This window comes from Mercenaria mercenaria, chromosome 11 (assembly GCF_021730395.1).
Source record: "Mercenaria mercenaria strain notata chromosome 11, MADL_Memer_1, whole genome shotgun sequence".
Classification (NCBI taxonomy): Eukaryota; Metazoa; Mollusca; class Bivalvia; order Venerida; family Veneridae; genus Mercenaria; species Mercenaria mercenaria.
The window spans coordinates 36,132,140-36,155,519 of NC_069371.1; the positions used below are offsets into that span (position 1 = coordinate 36,132,140).

Sequence of the window (23,380 nt, forward strand, 5' to 3'; positions counted from 1 at the left end):
TTTATATGTCTAGATTTTATGGTAAATGCATGTTATCTTCAACCTATCATATTGTATCAGTCTGATAGAAAACAATCTAACATGATAGCTGGATTTGATTGCCAGTTAAACAAAGAAGAAAGTCATACTCTGCGATAAACAACTGTTGACGCGCGGACCAGTAAGAGAGCATTATGGGTCATGCTAATATAGGACAAATACTGTTTAAGAAGTGTTGAAATTATGTACTGAAAGTATTCATCTATCTCCGCAGCTGCTCTTTACATATATATGAGCACTTAGCAATAAGCACTAAATTTTGTCATTTCAAATTCAACAGTTAGCATTCGTCATTTCGCAATCAGTATTTGGCAAACTGTATTCAATATTTAGCGTTTCGATTTCGCATTTGACAGTTGATATTGCGGACCGGCCTTCCATAGTTTTGATCATTTATTCATTTATGAATTTTGCAACATGTAAGTCAGATGTCTAGCATACGATATCAATTAACATATTAAACTTATCATACGCTTTTAATTAACTTGTGTAAAATAAATTTATGTAAATTTATACGTCTTAAAGCACAAAGAAAAAGCCTAGCCTCTAGACCAGCCTTGGAGCATCCAACGCCCTTAACTGTGACAAGCATGTATATATCGTTTTTATTATATACTCGTACAGTTATCTCTGTATCTGTAAAACCGTTGTACTACTTCAGAATCTTTCGATCATGTGAAGTTGACATGCACGAAAGATGAACCCGGTCACGCGACAAAATATTTAAACTTCGCTTACGCTAATATCGGACATGCATGAACAGCGTCGTAGTTTAAGGATGAATTAGGGAATGTAAATGAACACATTAATGTAAGTTGTTACTTTTCTAGTATTTATGTTGATAAATGAAGAAAATCATTCTAAATATATATAAAGTTGTATGTTTTTCCCCTCGATTTGCTTTCTCTGTTGATATTTTGTTGTTCACTTTATTTACATAAGCACGATTACAACTAAAAATTGTCTTAATAAGCTTTATCGAAAAACAAAAAATTTACTGTTACGCATCAATTATAGGAGGTCGGCGGATGCACTTTAAGTAGTCATTAACGTTAGGGAGTAAAATTTTGAGTACTTTCAAAAGTTTGTTGTTGTTTTTCTTTCAACGGATGCTTTATATACATTGCAAGATACTGATAATTGTTTAGGGACAATCGAGTTTGTTTCCTGTATTTATTGTTTACGCGAAATGAAGTAGTGTTAAATGAAACATGACGAACGCCCTTGGCATAAAAACCATGTCGTGTGATACAGCGATATTAATAACACAGATGTTACAATATAATTACATTATTTCTTCGCATGAGGTAGGCTTGAAATTAATATATCTTGTTAATAACTCTTTTTTTTTTCATAACATATGTAGGTTGGATGTTGTGAAATCAAGATTCAAGATTTATGACAGATTTGTATAACTTAAGAAATCAACTTCATTCGCTAAAAAAAGGTAAAATTGTGTGATTCGGAGAGTTTTAGGACATCAAAGAAATGAATCATTACATATATATAGTAGCAGTGAAAAATATGAAAAAAAAAAAAAAAGATAAACGCGTTGAAAGCAAAGTTAAAATGTCCATAAAATAAGACAGGAGATAAGTAAACTTAATATGTCTATAACGCATGTAATGTAAGGACATAAAATATGATCTACACAATGTAATTAACATACAATAAAAGTCGATGTAAAGATCAGTGAAGCACATACTTCCTTGTCAACTTATTCACTTACCAGAGAAAGAAAACGGACTTATATCGATATGCAATTTTTAACTATCACAACAGTAGTATTTATGCGTCGTGTTGCGGCTGTCAAAAGTCTCCCCGTATTTGGACGCAGTGTTGTAATATTTTTTGGTCCTTTTGGATCGTGGAGTCGTCCAGTTTACTATTATAACAGAACTCTGCTTAAGCCGAAAGCCTCGGCTTGCCGGTCAGTAGTCCAAACTATTTGCCAGTGTTACATTAAATACTGACCACGTTGAAAATAGACACCATGGGTCCTTTTTCAACGTTGAGAATTGATTTGTTTGTTTGTTTTTGGGTTTAACGCCATTTTTCGACAGTATTTCAGTCATGTAACGGTGGGCAGTTAATCTAACCAGTGTTCCTGGATTCTAAACCAGTACAAACCTGTTCTCCGCAAGTAAATGCCAACTTCCCCACATGAATCAGAGGTGGAGGACTAATGAATTCAGACACAATGTCGTTTGACCCCGTAAACGTTTCAACATTAAATTTTAATCAAAAGGTCCTTTTTCAACGTTGAGAATTGACACCGCCAACATTTTAACATTAAAATTTGATCAATGGGGTCAGTTTTCAACGGGGTCAATATTTAATGTTACACCGGCAGCCTGTTATCAATAGCCATCCTAAACTGACTACAAAAAGATTGAGCTATTTTAAATTGCTGAAGTACTGAGGAAGTATTGTTGAATAAGATGGTAAAAAAAAATTGGGGTGACCCTAATCAAACCGCGCAGGAGACTCTTAGGTTTGTCCTGTTACGTACGTCAGCCCGTTCGTCCGTCCAAATTTGTGCAATGCATATCTCGATAAGTATTTGACATGGAGTAATCAAGTATCATTGAAGCTGTGGTCATTGCACATGGGTTTGGGGACAGGGGGCATTTCACTCAGCAAGACCACAGTTATTGCCCTTTTTGCATAAAGGACCTAAAAGTTTGTATCGCATATATCTCAAGAAGTATTTGAAACAGAATCATGAAACATTATAGGATTGACATTCAGTGTGTGAAATTGTGCACCTGTGGTTATGTTTGTGTCGCATAAATCGGAAAATAGCTTTGAAGCATAGAATGCAACCAAGGAAAATAATAGCAGACTTGGTTTGATTAAGTTTGTTCATGGGAGGTAATGAAATATGCAACATTAATTACGCCCCTTTGTTTTCATTTTACTGATTCTGCCATTGAAAGTAAGAACATATATAATTTATTTTATTATACAAATTTCCCATTGGTTTAACGTGAATAATATATCATTTTATGAAGCGATTTAATAGCGCACAATCGTTATTTTCTTTTCTGCGCGTGTGATATGGGTTTATTGTTTCGACGCCCAGCAATGGAAATTAGAAGTAGAGATAGACCCTGAAATTTTCAACGATAGAAATACATTAAATAAAGTCTAGAAATTGATTTCCAAATGCTTGAAATAACCAAAAATGATTTTACAAATGTGAAATTATGATAGTTATGCTAATATCAATAACATATTAATATCAATAACATATAATAGTTATGTTAATATCAATAACAGAAGTTGTAATAACTTGCCTTAGGCCCGTACTTATAAGCAGAGATATCTTATTAGTTTGCTTCCCTTGCAGTTCAACAATTGAGTGGAAAATGTAAACGGTTTAAGACACAATGTGACAATGTCATACTTTTTGCACAACAAAAATATTTAGGATTTATTCATGAGTTTCATTTACCTCATATGATTTTGTCAGCCTACTTATGGTAAAAATAATTTTTACAAGCCGATAATAACATGAAATACCAGTTACTATCTTATAGTTTTGCTTGTATCAAAATGTCACAATAGAAGCACTTTTGTAATACAGAACAGGTAGGATTAATGAAGGTGCAATTATATTGATCTCTATTTCCTATGCTTTCTAAAAGAAAAAATATCTGAACTTTGTTATGCTAATTACATTGCCACAAGAATGGTTTTTAATAACACAGCAGGTCGGGGATTTTTACACTCTGGTGGTTTTAACGTGAACTATTCCGTCAGGCTGTGCTATCTAATTATAGGCACATGTGTGTTTGAAGTTGCAGCAGCTGGTACAAAAAAAGCATGTGTATTTTCGATGCCAACATGTGGTGTTTTAATCATTTCCATTTATATTGAGTTTTGTTGGGGTTTTTTTTAATAAATGTGTCGAAATTTTAACTTTTAAGAAAACGTGATTCAAAGAGTTTTGAGCAGTATTTATTTGTAGAAGCAATGGAAATACTCATTTAGGCTGTAAAATATCAAAGGAAAGCTTGTACGTAAGTCAAATACAATATGAGCCGCACCATGAGAAAACCAACATAGTACATTTGCGACCAGCATGGATCCAGACCAGCCTGCTTATCCGCGCAGTCTGGTCAGGATCCATGCTGTTCGCTTTCAAAGCCTATTGTAATTAGAGAAACCGTTAGCGAACAGCATGGATCCTGACCGGATCCATGCTGGTCGCAAATGCACTATGTTGATTTTCTCATGGTGCGGCTCAATTATCACTGTTCCTTCTCAAGAGAAGGAACACTTATGGTGAACATGTCACACTTGACTGAGCATGTAATGGATACAAGGGTATCGTCAAAGGAATACGATTTCCCGTAGGGCGCCGCCATCTTAGACTCATGCATATTCATTACAGATAGCCTCTAGCCCAATATGTGTTTACGCATAATCAATCTTTATTCCAATCTTTAAATAGTGCAATACAACTACGTCAAATAACAGAACAAGAAGACACAATAATAAAGTTTAAATCATGTAACTCCTCGATTAAATATATCATAGTAAAGAATCGAGATTAATGAAATGAATATGCATCATCTAAAAATAGACTCCAGCCAAAACAATTACGTAATAAAATTGTCACTGGTCACGTGATTCCTTTAGCTTCTAACGTTTCAAATTTGCAAGTCATTTCTTTTGTGTACTTTTTTACTTTCTGGTTTGTTTTTTCGAATCGTAAACGAATGTACGAAATTTCTTTGTGTTTTAAAAGTGTGCGGGTACTTGCTGGTGTAGTCGCGTGATGAAAATATCCGGAAGTGAAATACAGACTGCAAGACAAATGCTTCCAATAGCATAATATGTACCGCACTTGCTTATATTAAAAAAACAGCTTTGGGTTATGATAAAACTGTTAATACTTAGATTAGTTTTTAAATAGATCTAGATTAAGTTTGCACAAAACATATTTTTCTCATTGCATTATTAAACATTTGTAACATTATGCTAAAACAATATCCCTTAAAAAGAATATTTAATATGTGCTACAAGGAACCTTTTGGTAAGCTAAATCTTGTCATAAATAATATTTGTGTTGCATAATGCAATGTGTCTGTGGTATGCCTGTATGATATAGATGTCATTCTGTAAAATATTATTGCAGCCTTATATTATGTATTTAATAATTTGAATCTCTGGATAGTACGCTAACTTCTAAGAGAGGCTATGGCTTCGCAGTATAAGTACAGCCATATACCACATAAATATTACTTAATGCATTTGGTCATAGATTTACGATTTTTGACTATAGTAGTCTTTGGTAAACAATACATCGGGATGTACATCCGGGATCCGTTTCACAAAAGTTCATATGTTTAATCCTAAGTTCTCTCCTACGTATAGACTTTGAAATAGGATCTTTGTATCAACTTAAAAAGGTGTCGTTAATTCAGTTTTAGGGCATTTCGTTCTATTTTATGTTCGGCACAGCTTTTAAGAATAGATGAATAGTAAAAATGAAACTGCTTCAAATGATGTTCGTGAAACACCTTACGCTCCAGGACCAAAGATCAGCAAAAAATGTTTAAAGACCTGTCTCGAACTACGGCATGTGATGGACTGACTTTGAGCTCAGTTTTCAAACTGGCCATTTTTAAAGCTACATTCTAAAACTGGTCTCCAAACTCGAGTTTATAACATTGAGCTTTGGCATGGAGGTTATAAAACTGAATTCGGAGACCAGTCTGAGCGTGATTTCTTGTCACGTGTCAGTTTAAATTATTATGATTATTATTATTATTATACCAGATTTATATATATTTATAAATATTGTTCAAATGTTTGAGCTTTGAAACTGGTTCCCAAATTCAATTTATGTAGCCTTGGACCATGTTACGTATAAAGTTTTAATATTGATGGGTGAAAAACAACGGTGGAACCAGTTGCATTAAATTTCGAAAAGGACAACAAACAAATGAAACATGCCTACAATTATAATGAACATAGATAAAAGGAAATCAACAGCAGCAGTGAAAATATATTTAAAAAAAAAATTGATAACGGCTTGAAAAGCATAGTCAAAATTTCATTTGAATAAGGCAGGAGATGAGACTATTGTAACAAATTTCAAACACTTTATTGCTGTATCATAATTATCAGTTGAGTTTATCTTATCTCAAATCAGTAGGTCGCATACTCACGATAAATTAACGTTTTATCAAGGTACATTGTACCTAACTTACGAGAAAAAAAAACTGTCTTCGTCATCTGAGTATATACATACTTTTTAAACTCTTAACATTAACATCATTTCAAATTCGGAATAATAATGACAGCATCTGAAGGTAAAGAGACAAATAGGTTGAAGTCAATAAAACAGCAAAAAACAAAGTTTATCTCAATAAAGAATACAATAAATGATGATTAATGTTGTTTGTGTTTTTATCCAAAGGGAGAAATAGATTGTGAATATGTTTTATATTGTTATGGTATTTTTATGGATATCGTTAAAACATAAAAATGCCAAATACGCTTTATTGCTAATTACCAACCCAAGGGATTTTTCAAAGTAATTTGTTATCAATTCTTGTCACGTATTTATGAATATCAGTATTAATATACATCTGAGTATTATAAACTAAGTATAATTGATGTGTTGAGCACAACTTGTTTAAATATGCATATTTTGCCTCGTAATTACAAATACTTTTATTTACTTCACTTGGTCCATGTCTTCTGGCCTTTTTCGTCGGGTCCTTAAAGATATTTTCCTTGTTACCTTGCCGTCTGCAAAACCATTGCGTAAATGCATATATATGGCTTCATATTTTTGAGTTTTACTTATCGTACATTTTATGACCATTTCTAAAATGGACTGGTCCATCATCCAATTTGGGCAATACCATTTATTATTCAAAGGGGTGTTCACTGAAAATTTACTGACTGAAAGCGAACAGTGCAGACCATGATCAGCCTGCACGGATGTGCAGGCTGATCTTGGTCTGCACTGGTCGCAAAGGCAGAAGCACTTGCTGCCAGCAGGCTAAAGGTTAAAACAGCGAAAAGACCGAAACTTCCGAATCCCGTGGAGGCTTTTTTTCCCTCTAATTATATGCGCATGCGTATTCTTTGGAATGTATATATGCTCGAGCAGAAAATATCCTTAGAATAATCCTAGACCGATAGTCGTATCGGTGACATTCCGTGCTTTAGTGAAGGTGTTGTGTTTTAAAAAAGAAATGTTGCTGTATTGTTACAAAATAAAGAGTGAACCTCAGTGATCCACTGATAACGAATTAAGTACACCATCTTGTTCTATCGCGCTGTATTTTCTTGTTCCGTGGTTTTGTCGGGACGAGACAACGAAGCGACGAAAAAAACCAGCAAAATATCGTTCTGTCTTTGTAGCGAGGGTAAAAGAATGACACAAAAAAGGCAGCAAATTAATATACTGTCATTTTGAAGGTGACGACAGAGGAATGAGATGTTGCGACCGGTAGAAACCAGACTGTGTATTGAACATAAAGAAATACGTACTCTGGTTTTACTGCCGAACAGATCAGCCCATCATAATCAATTATGCATTGTTTTCACGGTCAAATTAATGGAAACACGATAGCAACTGGTAGCGAAGCATTTCTGTTTGAATGTTGTTAGGCAATAATCTTCATAAGAATGTATCGGGTCAGATTTGACGTTGTTGGATATCAACAGTCTAGGCTGACTGACAATAGTCAGATGTGTGATCGGAAGTTGCAACAGCTGGTGTGAAATACTATGATATGGCTTATAGTAAATGGAATAAATATTATTGAATATTATACTGTTATTGATAATATATTCCCTCGGTGCTGGGGAAGAGATTAAAAACTGTCGTTCACGGTCTTTCGGCCTCTGTATCGGACTCCGTATCGGACTAAGGCAACATGTGTAATGCCATCCTCACTAACTCGGGAAAATAGTTTTAATTATTCCTTTATCATTCATTAAATAATTAAATATGTTTCGAAATTTCAAACTAATATTTGACATGCTTGCAGGAAAACTGATTTGGACTGACCCAACCAACGATGATATTAATTAGTATCTAGGACGATGGCACTGAATAGTATTTACGACTTTGTCTGGGACGACAAATGGTGGTTCCCTAACAAAATATTTGGCAAACATTATGGCTGGAAGGATTTGGAGAACCAACCAGGATCCGAAGATTATTATCCACAGGTCGGAGATCTGCAATGGGGTATACTGCTTGGAGCAGGATTGGTTATACTGAGATTTATCCTCGAAAGGTGAGTTCATTTAAATGACATTGGATATGTTGACATTTCTGCTGGAAAGGCCAGTGCATTTTGAGTAGGACTGGGACTGTTGACATTTCTGCAGGAAAGGTCACTGCATTTTGTTTAGGACTGGGACTGTTTGACATTTCTGCTGGAAAGGTCACTGCATTTTGTTTAGGACTGGGGCTGTTTGACATTTCTGCTGGAAAGGTCACTGCATTTTGTTTAGGACTGGGACTGTTTGACATTTCTGCTGGAAAGGTCACTGCATTTTGTTTAGGACAGGGACTGTTGACATTTCTGCTGGAAAGGTAACTGCATTTTGTTTACGACTGGGATTGTTGACATTTCTGCTGGAAAGGTCACTGCATTTTGTTTAGGACTGGGACTATTGGAATTTCTCCTGGAAAGGTCATCGCATTTTGTTTTTGACTGGGACTGTTGACATTTCTGCAGGAAAGGTCACCGCATTTTGTTTAGGACTGGGACTGTTGACATTTCTGCTGGAAAGGTCATTGCATTTTGTTTAGGACTGGGACTATTGGAATTCCTCCTGGAAAGGTCACTGCATTTTGTTAAGGACTGGGACTGTTGACATTTCTGCTGGAAAGGTCACTGCATTTTGTTTAGGACTGGGACTATTGGAATTTCTTCTGGAAAGGTCACTGCATTTTGTTTAGGACTGGGACTGTTGACATTTCTGCAGGAAAGGTTACTGCATTTTGTTTAGGACTGGGACTGTTAACATTTCTGCAGGAAAGGTCAGTGCATTTTGTTTCGGACTGGGACTGTTGAAATTCTCCTGGAAAGGTCATTGCAGTTTGAGTATCACTATGCCTGTCGAACTTTCTCCTGGAAAGGTCACTTCATTTTGAGTGGGACTGGGACTATTGCAATTCTCCTTGAAAGGTCACTGCATTTTATGTACCACTGTGTCTGTTGAAATTTCTCTTGGAAAAGTCACGGCATTTTGAGTACCACTGTGTCTGTTGAAATTTCTCCTGGAAAAGTCACTGCATTTTGAGTACCAGTGTGTCTGATGAAATTTCTCTTTAAAAGGTCACTGCATTTTCATAGGAATGGGTCTATTTAAAATTCTCCTGGAAAGGTCACTACAATTTCAGTATGACTAAGCCTATGAAAATTCTCCTGGAAGCTCGCTGCATTTTGATGAGGACTGGGACTGTTGAAATTCTCCTGGAAAGGTCACTGCATATTAATTTGGCTGTTTGTTGAATTTGATCCTGGAAACGTCAGTACATTTGGAATGATACTGGGTCTGTCTAAATTTCTCCCGGAATAAGTCGGTGCATTTTCATAGGACAGTGTCTGTTGAAATGTCTTCTAGAAAAGTCAGTGTATGTAGAGTAATACTGTGGCTTTTGAGATTTCTCCTTTAAATGCCCGTAATTTAAATTAGGACTGGCTCTGTTTAGATTTCTCCTGGAAAAATCAGAGCATGTAGAATAGCTTAGGGTATGTTGATATTTCTTTAAAACTGGCAGTTCATTTAGAATGAGACACGTTCTATTAAGATCATTTCTGGGAAAGTCAGAACCTTTAGAGTACGGCTGAGTATGTTGAAAAGGTCAAAGGGTCAACGACTGTTTCTGTTGAAATACCTGCTAGAAAGGTCGGTGCATTTTGGATAGGACTGCGTCTGTTAATATTTCTACTGGAAAGATAAGTGTATTTAGAATATAACTGTGCCTGTTGTAATTTCTCCCGGAAAGGTCAGTACATTTTGGTGGGACTTTTCTGTTAAAAGTTCTACTAGAAAGGTAAATGCATTTTGGTTATGAGTTTCCTGTTGAAATTTCTACTGGAAAAGAAAGTGTGTCTGTTGCAGTTTCTCCCGAAAAATCAGTGCATGTTGAATAAGGCCGGACCGTTTGAAAACAAAATCTCGTGGAAAGGTCTGTATTAAGAACAGGACTGGATCTTTGAGATCTCTGATTGAAAGGACGGTACATTTTGGACTGGGTCTCTCGAAATGTCTCCCGAAAAGGTCAGTACTTTTTTAATAAGACTGTGTCTGTTGAAGTTGCTCCTGGAAATATTTCTCCGGTAAAGGTCGGTGATTTTGAATATTACAAAGGACTTGCAATTTCTGCGGGAAATAGAATAAACAAGTTAAAATGACGGACATCAAATAATGTTAGGTCAAATTTTTGAAATCAACTTAGTACTTTAAGATAGGCTTTGCAGTTTAAGTATCATGTGCTTGCATGCGTTTTGTTATTAAAATCAAAAAGCAAAACTATATTCAAGATCACGTAACTGCTCACATGCGATTTAATTCAGTTGATGACATGAATACTGTAATGATGTTTTAGTTTCTACAATATAAGCTATTATACTTCTATATTTTAATACACTAGTTGTTTAAAATGTATATTCCACCTCCAGGTTTCTTATAGCACCGCTGGGATATAAGCTAGGTATAGAACAAAAGCGGTTCCCGTACATCACACCTAACCCTCTTCTAGAGTCGGTTTACAAGCAAAGACATGAACCAAATTATGAAGTAACTTTATTTTATTTTCATCGAACGATATGACATTCAGAAGTTAATCAGGAATTAATCGAACCGACATAGATTTGCAGAATTCAAGTATAACCGCCTGTAACCACACAATCATTATCAGTCTCTATTTTCTATATTAGTAGCAAACGTTACTGGCGTAATGTAACTAATGGCTTTCACTGTGTAGCAGATGCAATACACGAACTTGTGTAGCAGATGCAATACACGAACTTGTGTAGCAGATGCAATACACGAACTTCAGCATCATTTAAAAGCACATGCTACAGCATAAATTGCTTATTTTACTACAATTTAGTATTTACGTCCATTTTAATGGCACTATCGAAGCAGACTGACAAATAAAACAGTTTCGTAGATTAGGTAGTTTTAATGCTGCTGTTAATGAAAATATTACCTTTTTATAGGTGTTATCAAAGCAGACTGATTGGACAGTAAAACAGATAGCAGTGTGGTTTCGGAAGAGAAAGAAACGCGATGCCACGCCCAAAATCAAAAAGTTTTGTGACAGCGGGTACGTTTCAGATTCTGTGTTTATTTTTTATGCTTTAGTAAACCGGTACCTTTTTTATTTTTACAAATGAATGTCTGTTTTTGACCAGTTTGTCACAAAATAGTGTAATTTTGATACAATACACTATATAGGGCTGAACATTGTTTTCTCTAAACATTTTCCGAGAACTGAAAGTTTCATTATACTATCTGTAACATAAGGTAAAAATAAACAGTACACTCTACATTGTGTACATTACTTAAAACATAGGTCCTATTGTACATTACTTTAAAACACTGACCATATTTTACATTGCTTGAAAACATAGGTCATATTGTACACTGCTTAAAAGCGTGGGTCTTATTGACGTACACTGCTTAAAACATAGGTCATATTGTACATACCTTAAAAACGTCGTAGGTCTTATTGCACATTGCTTAAAGACATTTGTCATATTGTACATAGCTTTACAACGTCGTAAAGTCTTATTGCACAATACTTAGAGACTTAGGTCATATTGTACATAGCTTAAAACGTCGTAGGCCGTATTGCACATTGCTTTAAGACATAGGCCATATTGTACATAGCTTAAAAACGTCGTAGGTCTTATTGCACAATACTTAAAGACTTAGGTCATATTGTACATAGCTTAAAAACGTCGTAGGTCTTAATGCACTTTTGCTTAAAGACATTGGTCATATTGTACATAGCTTTAAGATGTCGTAAGTCTTATTACACATTGCTTAAAAACATAAGTCATATTTGACATTGCTTAAAAAACATTTAGGGCCTCCGTGGCCGAGTGGTAAAGGTTGCTGATTTTGAATCACTTGCCCGTCACCAATGTTGGTTCGAGCCTCACTTGGGGCGTTGAATTCTTCATTTGAGGAAGCCATCCCGCTAGCTGATGGAAGGGTTCTACCCAGGTGCCTGCCCGTGATGAAATACTGCACACGAGCACATGGGGTCTTCCTCCATCCTCAAAGCTAGAAAGTCGCCATATGAACTATAACTGTGTTGGTGCGACGCTAAACCGAACATATAAGATAAAAAATATTGATCTTATCGTACATTGCTTAAAACATATCTTATTTTAGCAAACAAGAAGACACTGTTAAATTCTTGAACAGTATATTCGTCCTAGAGTTATACCCAAGTAAGATCTCGGCTTATTTCAGTTGGAGCCAGGAATCGAACCCGCATTGACACAGCAACAGTGCCTGGCATTTCAAAATAGAGCCACTCCATCCGTTGCATCATCGCCACATTTAAATAAATAAAGCTGCTGTATCACTTCGCCAGCAGGCTTATAGTGATAACTACATGAGCGGGAAGACTTTTTAAGACACGAATAGCGCCATTGCGGGCGGAGACAAGTTCGAACCCGCAGCAACATGGAGACAGCGCTTAGCAACGGCAAACCAGAATGTTTTCACCAAGTTGGCGCTTTGTGTAATTTAGTTAAAACATGACGAAATCTTGTATACAGATAGATGCTATCTTATTTACAACAATGGTAATAATTTTATATGTAAGATTATAAAGGGGATCATTTCTCTTTCATGCACGCTGATGATTTAAGATAAGTGTAAACTTTGAAAATTTTTATAGAAATTGTCAAACTGAATGTACTTCATGAAATATGTCATACAAAATTTCTATTTCTTTTTCAGATGGCATTTCATGTTTTATACAACGTCATTTATTTACGGTCTATGTTTGCTATGGAATGTAAGTTATGTTCAACCTTCCTTACCCACCAACAATAACTGAGCTCTTGCTGTAAACATTGTTGTGTAAAACTTACCGAATGTCGCAGTTTTAACGTACAAAATATGTATTTTATGGTGCCTTGTGATAAACGAAATAATTAACCCCTATTACTGTCATTTTGGGTATTGAATGTTATAAACATTCTGAATTAATAAAATCAATAAGACTTTCCTTTGAAGCAGAGAATGAAACCAAGTAAATGGAAGACTCGGTTTAATTGAGTCTGTTCGAGATAGGCAATGAAAACTCCCGTCACGCCCCTTAGCGCAGGCGTAAAAGATTTTTTTCTGCGTCTTCTTTGGCAATGTCTATAAAAAGCAAGACCAAAACATCTACTCATAGCTTATATAAACTGTATATTTCAGAAACCATGGTTCGGTAAAACAATGGAATGCTGGGTAGGCTGGCCAAAGCAGGTAATCTATTGCTGTTTGGATATTTTCGCACCTTACAGTTTTCGATTTGAAATTTACATTTGTTTAAAATTCTTCCATCACAACATATTTTACTTTTTGACCATAAACATCAATCGGCGACAGCGGACCTTTATTACCTACGGATATTTATAACAATTTTGCTTTAACTATTTTTCATTTCATCAACTTTTGAAGTTAACATCCAAAAATCTTTTAAATTGGTCTATGTTATAAAAGCGATAAAGTGATGGTATTAATATGCGTGTAATTATTTACTGGACTATTTTATAACGACTACACCAGTTGTCAAATCAAGTACATTGTCACAAGACTTCTATTTTACATACATTGGCAAGAGACACAGTTTGGTCTGGTACACTGTTTGAACTGTCTTCAGCTAGAGCCCCCTTGTCATAACTACTGACACACGCTTGTTGTTCTGTATCATTTATAACGTCTGTTCCGACATTATATGAGCTGCACCATGAGAAAACCAGCATAGTGCATTTGCGACCAGCATGGATCCAGACCAGCCTGCGCATCCACGCATTCTGGCCAGGATCCATGCTGTTCGCTTTCAAAGCCTACTGCAATTAGAGAAACCGTTAGCGAACAGCGTGGATCCTGACCAGACTGCGCGGATGCGCAGGCTGGTCTGGATCCATGCTGGTCGCAAATGCACTATGTTGGTTTTCTCATGATGCAGCTCAGTTATGGTAAAGTTAAAGTGTATATCTAATTGTTTACTTTACTGTTCATGTTTGATTCTTTTGCTTAGCAATGGTTGTTAACAAATGCATTCTGAAGGGAGGGTGTGTATTTGCACGTAAAAATGAAATATAACTGAGCCATGCCATGGGAAAACCAACATAGTGGGTATGCGACCAGCATGGATCCAGACCAGCCTGCGCATCCGCGCAGTCTGGTCAGGATCCATGCTGTTCGCTAACAGTTTCTCCAATTCCAATAGGCTTTAAAAGCGAACAGCATGGAGCCTGACCAGACTGCGCGGATGCGCAGGCTGGTCTGGATCCATGCTGGTCGCATACCCACTATGTTGGTTTTCTCATGGCATGGCTCAACTAACTTTACTTCAATCAACGTATTTGCTTTTGAATTTGGCTCCGGTTTTTGAGCAATTGTACTAACCAGAATTCTCTTACTTCTGTTTTATTATGGGAATTTATATACCTGTTTAAAATTCTGCACAGAAAGTTAAGAAAGTGCTATTTCATTTGATGAGGAAAGTTTCCAGAATAGTTATTAAATATATATTTGATAAAATTTGATAATTTGTTGTCGACAGGAAATAGGAAACTATTAACTGATTTTTGTAGCTTTATAAAGGAAGCATGCAATTCAAGAACGTAGTTGTATTATAATGTATTTAAGTATCTTTGCATATTCACTTTATATATTGTTGTATAACATTTTTGTTGTTTTTTTTTTCTACAAATAACTAAAACCTTAGAAAAAAACCCAAAAAGTGTAACCAAAATAGTAATTCTACTTTATACATTGTATACCAAATTACAAAATGTGTACTACATACAGTGAATGTTTTTCTGTTTCAGCATGTATCGAATGATATTTACTGGTACTATATGATAGAACTAGGATTCTACTGCAGTCTCATCTTTACTCTACTTTCAGATCACAAACGATCGGTATGTCACTTATTTATTAATTTTTTAATACATTTTTGACTTGGCGCTGAAACAACGACAACGGTCTAATATTAATAGACAAGTTCTACGACCGCAGTCAAACAGACACTGCAAATATGCCGATGTATCAAGAAAAGGCTTTTTTTTTTGGTATTCTAGATGTAGACATTGAAGATTGTTTCAAAAGTTACTAAGAGAAGACGCATATGTAATAAAAATATTACTCACTTCGCATTGAGGAATCTGCACTCCTTCTTTAACGCAATATCTCCGCTGCAGAATTATATTTCGATAAAAATGATAGTCTATAGATATTGTGGAATTAAATAAGAGTCAAACCCCTTTAAAAGCTAAACAGCCTTAGAACTATCAGACCTCCGTTTGTTTTTTGTGCGATACTACAACAGTTTTTACTCAAATAAAAGCAAGTACTGTACTATGTTTGGAATTTAGCAAAAGTTTAGCGATTTTGAATTTTAATTTCTAGGATTGTGACATTAAGCAAGATTTCAGTAATTTTGAATTTTATATTCCAGGACTTCGGACAGATGATTGTCCATCACATTGCAACAATAGTTTTAATTTATTTTTCCTGGATCAGCAACTTTGTTCGAGTTGGGACCCTTGTACTCCTTGTACATGATGCTTCGGATCCGTGGTTAGAGGTATGGCGGCATTCATTTCACCATGTATTCTCCCTTAGTGTCATAAAACCCGTACGAGGTTTATGACAATGTAGACAGATATACTACACATCCATATTGTTACACCTTTACAAGTATTACAACACAAGTACACCTTTACAAGTAATACAACACAAGCAGAAACTATAGATCCATATTATAACACCTTTACAAGTAAATCAACACAAGCAAAAACCACACATCCATATTATTACACCTGAACAAGTATTACAACAAAAGCAAAAACCACACATCCATATTATTACACCTTTACATGTAATACAACACAAGCAAAAACTACAGATCCATATTATTACACCTTTACAAGTATTACAACACAAGCAAAAACCACACATCCATATTATTACACCTTTACAAGTAATACAACACAAGCAAAAACTACAGATCCATATTATTACACCTTTACAAGTAAATCAACACAAGCAAAAACCACACATCCATATCATTACACCTGAACAAGTATTACAACACAAGCAAAAACCACACATCCGTATTATTACACCTGAACAAGTATTAAAACACAAGCAAAAACCACACATCCGTATTATTACACCTGAACAAGTATTACAACACAAGCAAAAACCACACATCCATATTATTACACCTTTACAAGTAATACAACACAAGCAAAAACTACAGTTCAATATCGTTACACCTTTACGAGTATTACAACACAAGCAAAAACCACACATCCATATTATTACACCTTTACAAGTAATACAACACAAGCAAAAACTACAGATCCATATTATTACACCTTTACAAGTAAATCAACACAAGCAAAAACCACACATCCATATTATTACACCTTTACAAGTATTACAACACAAGCAAAAACCACACATTCATTTTATTACACCTTTACAAGTATTACAACACAAGCAAAAACTACACATCCTTATCATTACACCTTTACAAGTAATACAACACAAGCAAAAACTACAGATCCATACTATTACACCTTTACAAGTACAACAACACAAACAAAAACTACACATCCATATTATTACACCTTTACAAGTATTACACCACAAGCAAAAAACTACAGATCCATATTATTACACTTTTACAAGTATTACAACACAAGCAAAAACTACAGATCCATATTATTACACCTTTACAAGTATTACAACACAAGCAAAAAACTAAAACTACAGATCCATATTATTACACCTTTACAAGTACTACAACACAAGCAAAAACTACAGATCCATATTATAACACCTTTACAAGTACTACAACACAAGCAAAAACTACACATCCATATTATTACACCTTTACAAGTATTACGACACAAGGAAAAACCACACATCCGTATTATTACACCTAATACAAGTATTACAACACGAGCAAAATCCACACATCCGTATTATTGCACCTTTACAAGTATTACAGCACAAGCAAAAACTACACATCCATATTATTACACCTTTACAAGTATTACGACACAAGCAAAAACTACACATCCATATTATTGCACCTTTACAAGTACTACAACACAAGCAAAAACTACACATCCATATTATTACACCTTTACAAGTATTACGACACAAGGAAAAACCACACATCCGTATTATTACACCTAATACAAGTATTACAACACGAGCAAAATCCACACATCCGTATTATTGCACGTTTACAAGTATTACAACACGAGCAAAAACCACACATCCGTATTATTGCACCTTTACAAGTATTACAACACAAGCAAAAACTACACGTAATAGAAAGAGTAGGGGTTCACGAGAATAATTAGGTTATTTCGAGAAGGCGTAGCCTTCGAGAAATAACCTCATTATTCGAGTGGCCCCTACGCTTTCTGCTTTGTATCATGGTCCGCCAATATGAACAACGCATTCGGCTACTAATTTTGATTGACAAGTTAACATTTCATTTTAAGCGTTGGTACTATCACGTGACAAGCGTTCTCTAACTGAAATAAAGAACGGTTTCAAAAAGTTCAATTTTCCTACAATATTCTATATGTAGGCAGGACCTAAGACGTGTTCTCTAACTTAGTTAGGGTACGGCTTATAGTCACGCCTCTTCCTCAGTTGAAGAATATTACAGATAGAAGTTAACAGTTATAATGACACTGCAGGTAAACCATGATACAAGTCCATATTATTACACCTTTACAAGTGTTACAACACAAGCAAAAAGTAACGTGGTATTTTCACATTAAAATATTGGATGAAACTTGTATTTATTATGGAATTCTTAAAAGTTTGTTTTTTTTATTAAATTATTAAAAGTAATAGATAAGCCTACACAAACAACTGATACCGTGCAGCAATGGTATATTGCACACAAACGAATATATCCTGTCTTTGTTGTATAAACAATGTTATATTGTGTCTAAGCACATTTTCGTTTTCCACTCAATTGTGACAGTACAAGGGGTGTTAACTAATACATACCTTTTACCTGATGACGCAAGAGTTGTCATTCTGTGATAGGAATTATCAATGTCTGGTCACGTATGCTCCAACCCAATTGATTTAAGTAGAGTTATTAAAAAATACAATTCTTTCCTTTTCAGATAATTCACTTGAATAGCTTTCCAAGTTTAGTTTTAACTTTTCAGTATGCATGTTACACATAAAGTTGATATTTTAAAACTTCTTGCTGCTTAATCAGATTTGCATAATATGAGGATAACAGAGTTGACTGACTATTGTAATCAATTCATTGTAAGTGTTTATCTTATTTCCCGATTGGAAAGTGATGTTTTCCTGTTCGGAATCATTGACATTCAGAAATATAGAAGTTAAATAAAAATGTTTTTAAGAAATTTTTGAACGGTAGAAATTTAGAATATATATGTTTACTTTGGAATATTTAATTTAATAACCCCGTGTATACTGTTATGCATCGGGCCTTTTGAAGGAAACAAGTCAAAAAATGATGATTTTGCTGTCCGAACGGGAAACAAGTTACTTCATTTAGTAAATTGTTTCCCGTTCGGGAAGTACAGAAACCATAAATTGATTCCTCGAACAGGAAGTTTCCCGTACCGTTTATGTATTTTTATCTTATACGGTCAATATTTAAGCAAACTATTTAATCCGGAATACCTGATATTGATACGGATTTCCTAGATTAAATACAGTATTTCCACCCATTTAAATGTATGAAATGCAAATGCGAATTCCAGGTATGAAGATTAATTACATTTTTTTTTACACTCGACCACTTTAAAACACGAAACTTCTTTACGTTCTGCCAGGAATTATAGCGAATATTTGAAGCAAAAATTTTGATAGCAAAATGAACAAAAAACAAGTTGTTACGTACAATTTCTGATGTTTAATTGTGAAATCATTCATGCGTGAAAACGGTAGGCCTATATAACATCAAGGGTTTGCATCACGTTTTCCGGTCTGCGATAAATTTGATGTGATATATGAGTTAAATGTTGATGAAAATATTTTTTCGGTTGACTGTTGCTAATAATAGAGGATAATTTTATAACACTAAAAGAAATTTGAATGCAGTTGATTTGAGTACACCACACGAAACAACACTTTACTTTGGTAATTCTCATATTTCAAAGTATTCGTAATTTTAGGCTCATTTTCCAAACTGATAACAAATCAGACTTAATTAATTAAGGAGAGCTCTTTGCTTTACACAAGAATATCTGTATAGATAAGCACAAATGTAGGCTGTTTTGATCTTAAAACTTTTCAGCAAGCAGAGAAAAGTACACTTATACTCATTTGGATGATAACTATTTGAGCCGCGCCATGAGAAAACTAACTTAGTGGGTTTGCGAGCAGCATGGGTCCAGACCAGCCTGCGCATCCGCGCAGTCTGGTCAGGATCCATGCTGTTCGCTAACAGTTTCTCTAATTGCAATAGACTTTGAAAGCGAACAGCATGGATCTTGACCAGACTGCGCGGATGCGCAGGCTGGTCTGGATCCATGCTGGTCGCAAACCCACTATGTTGTTTTTCTCATGGCATGGCTCATTTGATCAGCTTAATAGCCGATTGTCAAAGTAATAGTAAATGGTTACCTTCTTGCACTGAAACCATTTGTACTCACAACTTGCACGGATGTGATATAAAATGCCTGGCTAATTATTGTTTCTTTGTTTCAGATAGCAAAAATTGGAATATATCTAAAATGGAAGACTTTTACAGATGTTTCTTTTGCCATATTTGTTCTTATTTGGACTGTAGCCAGACATTTCATCTTGCCTTTTGTGTAAGTTTACACCTTAAATTCAATTCTGTTCTTCAGGTTCTGTTTCCCGCGGGGGTTTTGCACTTTTATTGTCATAATAAGAAGTCAAGCTGATTTTAGTTCATAGTTTGTGTTGGTATCATGCAGTTTGTTTGTTGTATATTTCTAATGACTTCTATGAACGATATATTGGCATTTCCTGTACCTATGTGTAAGTCGGGTGTATATTTTTGATACGCTTGTCCAAAGCTTGTCGCCATTTCTTTTACATATTGCAGCCCATATTTCGTTCACATGTTTAAGCAATATTATCATCACGTCAATAGACAAGTTGCCATTTCCGTTCTTATCTAAGACTTATACTTTTAAATTTATTCATTAGACACAATGTATACAATAATATTAATATTCTGTAAATAAAACTAACAAGAAAATACGTATAGCCTATAGTGTACTTGTAGGAGAGTCAGAGCAAATTGTTTTAGCCGCATCTTTGGCATTTTTGTAGTTGAAACTGAATTGGATTATGCTGTCAGTCAGAAACTTAGACGGCTCATATACACGCCTTCGGCACATATATGAATCCCTTTACCTATACAAAATATTCTCTGTATTTTTATGCTTCTGATGTCATAATACTCCTGTATCAATTTATTAAAGAATTTGTATCAGAAACACCGAATATGACAGAAAAACATGTATTGAAGGCACAATCTGTTAAATTGACTCAAATCGCCACCCCTTAGGATTTACTCTCCTTTGGAATGGTTGCGACAATGACGAACTACATTTTTTTTTTCTTTCAGAATATTATACACTACAACCATAGAAGTACTAGACATTATTGATGAACCTACATTTGTAAACTACTTTTTCAACTTCTTTTTATATCTACTCATGATACTTACATGTATATGGTCATATTATATATATAAAGTGGTCTACAAGACGCTCACTGAAGGAGATGTAAGTATACCCCAGATTTATTATGGTTACGTTTGATAATTGTTTTATATAAACTTCAGTCACTTCAGGACCATATCGGTACTTTTTCTAGAGTTTCACCCGGCCCTAGAACAAATTTCTGCAAGACATCTAAACCTTTGCTTCAGAAAAACGAAAGGGAAATGGTTTCCACTAAAGAACATATTTGAGCCGCGCCATGAGAAAACCAACATAGTGGGTATGCGACCAGCAAGGATCCAGACCAGCCTGCGCATCCGCGCAGTCTGGTCAGGATCCATGCTGTTCGCTACGGTTTCTCTAATTGTAATAGGCTTTGAAAGCGAACAGCATGGATCCTGACCAGACTGCGCGCATGTACTTAATGAAAAATATTGTCAATCAAGAATTGTTAGTCGATAGAAACATGCATGGTCAAGATGCTGCAAGTGACATGACGTAACGTTACATTTCTAACTTTTTTAATCATTGCATTTTCTGCAACTATTCTACCTTCCGCCACGCAGCTATAACACGAAAAGTGAAAGAATTGCAAAATAAAAGCATTTATTAAAGTAGTTCCAACATTCAGAGAGAAAAATTAATGCAGACTTTTCTCCATTTAGGTCACAGATACCCGAAGTGATTCGGAAGAAGATGCTGATATTCTAGAAGAACAAAATGGAGTTGATAATGCAAAAGAAAAAGTAGAAAATGGAAATGGTAACACTGTAGAAAACGGCAATAACAAATTAACTGAAAGTACATCTAAAAATGGTAGTACACTAAAACATTAACGAAGTACAGTAAAAATTGAGAAACTTTCGTGATTTTTAAAATGGAATCATTCTTAAAAAGTGGAAACATTTATGTAGATATTGGAAACAATGGCATGGGCAAAGTAGAATAGATGACTACAAACCAAAAGGTAATGGTAAACGCTGAAGAAAATAGGAGTAAATGGAAACTAAATGGAAATAGCTATGCATTAAAAAATCGAAATATGCTAAAAATATCAACACTGAATAGACATGAATTTGAAAATGATATTCATACAGAAAATTTAGTCATTTTTAATAATGGAAGCATGAGGATGAGATATTGACACTTTTAAAAGAACATGAAAACGGGAATAAAATGAGCATATTGAGAACTCGAAAATGGAAACATTATGAAACACTTTCAAAATACCAAAGAAAGGCGTTAAAACAGAAACATTCCTAAATAGTGGAAATAATAAGGGTAGTTGTTTGATATGGGGAATAAAAGAGATTTAATCCCAGATCGAAAACAAAAACAACAAAAGTTTACAAGATTGCTCAAAACCCCAAATTACACTACTGGTTACTTTGGTCGAAATAACAGATATCAGTCGAAAAGAAAAAAACTTTAGAATAAGTAAAAACATCGACCTCTTCTGTCCCTGTGTTAAACACCAGAATGTTTACTTATAGGAAATAAAAAAAAGAGACAGAATGGTTAATAGAACAATGATTGATTTTAACAGAAAATTGACTCTTTGCTTAATTGTCCAAATAGCCATGCTGAGAGTACTAGAAGTTCGCAGATATTTTCGCGGCACTCATATTTTCAGCATGACATTAACGGACAGTATGGATATAGTCTGGTACACTGTTAAGGTCGGGATTTTTTTTTTTTTTTTTATGTTTTTATTTTAATTTGTTTCGAAGTAAATGGGAGCCTATTTGGGCCAGTCATACGTATTCCTTTCGAGTAAGCAATTGTATTCGTAGAATATGTATCTATCTTTGCTTGGTGCCATTACAGTACTATTTTATATGCATTTTTATCTATTCATGTAACTTTATCTTTTATCTTTTTTTAAAATTTTTATATATATTTATCTATCGGGCTTTATTCACACCGACATTGTTCGGGTCATATGTAGACCTTCCGCAAGCCAGCTGGATGACTTCCTCACTGGCATGACAGCCCGATCAGGGCTAGAATCCATGGAATTGTGGGAAAAGTGATTCGAAGTCATCAGTGTTAACCACTCGGCTACTTTTGAATTTGAATAATGTTCTGAAACGAATAAATATACTTAAATGTTTTTAATGCTTTGCTTTAAAACATTTAAAGGCCGTAACAAAGCTGCACTAGGTGTGGCTTATTTGTTACAATGGAAGAGAGTTTTGCCATAGTCTTTTCTGCCTGTCTATCGATCTCCTTTTTATAAGAATAGTCACTTGATAATGTTTAATATTTTAAGTTTACTGATACAGAAATAATTTCGTTATTATTCTTTCATCGAAGAATTGTCATAATTGTGTTTTGTTTTGTTTTTGTTAGCTTAACCTTTAGCCTGCTGGTGGCAAGTGATT

The 23,380-nt window shown here is 34.9% G+C and overlaps 1 protein-coding gene across 5 annotated transcripts; it reads left to right on the forward strand.

The window, feature by feature from the left end:
• The first annotated feature begins 693 nt into the window (after window positions 1-693).
• On the forward strand, window positions 694-23,328 carry LOC123530680 (ceramide synthase 5-like). Of its 5 annotated transcripts, XM_045311417.2 has the most exons (12): window positions 728-849; window positions 1,406-1,486; window positions 8,061-8,312; window positions 10,713-10,830; window positions 11,256-11,362; window positions 13,015-13,072; window positions 13,480-13,530; window positions 15,105-15,197; window positions 15,734-15,862; window positions 20,008-20,114; window positions 20,900-21,059; window positions 21,662-23,328. In XM_045311417.2, exons 3-12 carry the CDS (start codon window positions 8,116-8,118, stop codon window positions 21,830-21,832), a joined length of 1,191 nt encoding a protein of 396 aa, XP_045167352.2. In that variant the 5' UTR covers window positions 728-849; window positions 1,406-1,486; window positions 8,061-8,115; the 3' UTR covers window positions 21,833-23,328. The 5 variants fall into 5 exon arrangements, with proteins under 5 accessions (XP_045167351.2, XP_045167354.2, XP_053373125.1 ...); XM_045311416.2 differs by lacking the exon at window positions 1,406-1,486 and having other exon boundaries at window positions 694-849; XM_045311418.2 differs by lacking the exons at window positions 728-849; window positions 1,406-1,486 and adding an exon at window positions 1,205-1,346.
• The last annotated feature ends 52 nt before the right edge of the window (window positions 23,329-23,380 follow it).

What these genes read in the sequence shown, in the direction of transcription:
- LOC123530680 (XM_045311416.2), top strand. Translation starts at nt 8,116, where the DNA reads ATGGCACTGAATAGTATTTACGACTTTGTCTGGGACGACAAATGGTGG. An exon ending in GTCTATGTTTGCTATGGAAT is followed by an intron (nt 13,073 to 13,479) that starts GTAAGTTATGTT and finishes TGTATATTTCAG; the next exon opens with AAACCATGGTTCGGTAAAAC. An exon ending in TTTCAGATCACAAACGATCG is followed by an intron (nt 15,198 to 15,733) that starts GTATGTCACTTA and finishes TTTATATTCCAG; the next exon opens with GACTTCGGACAGATGATTGT.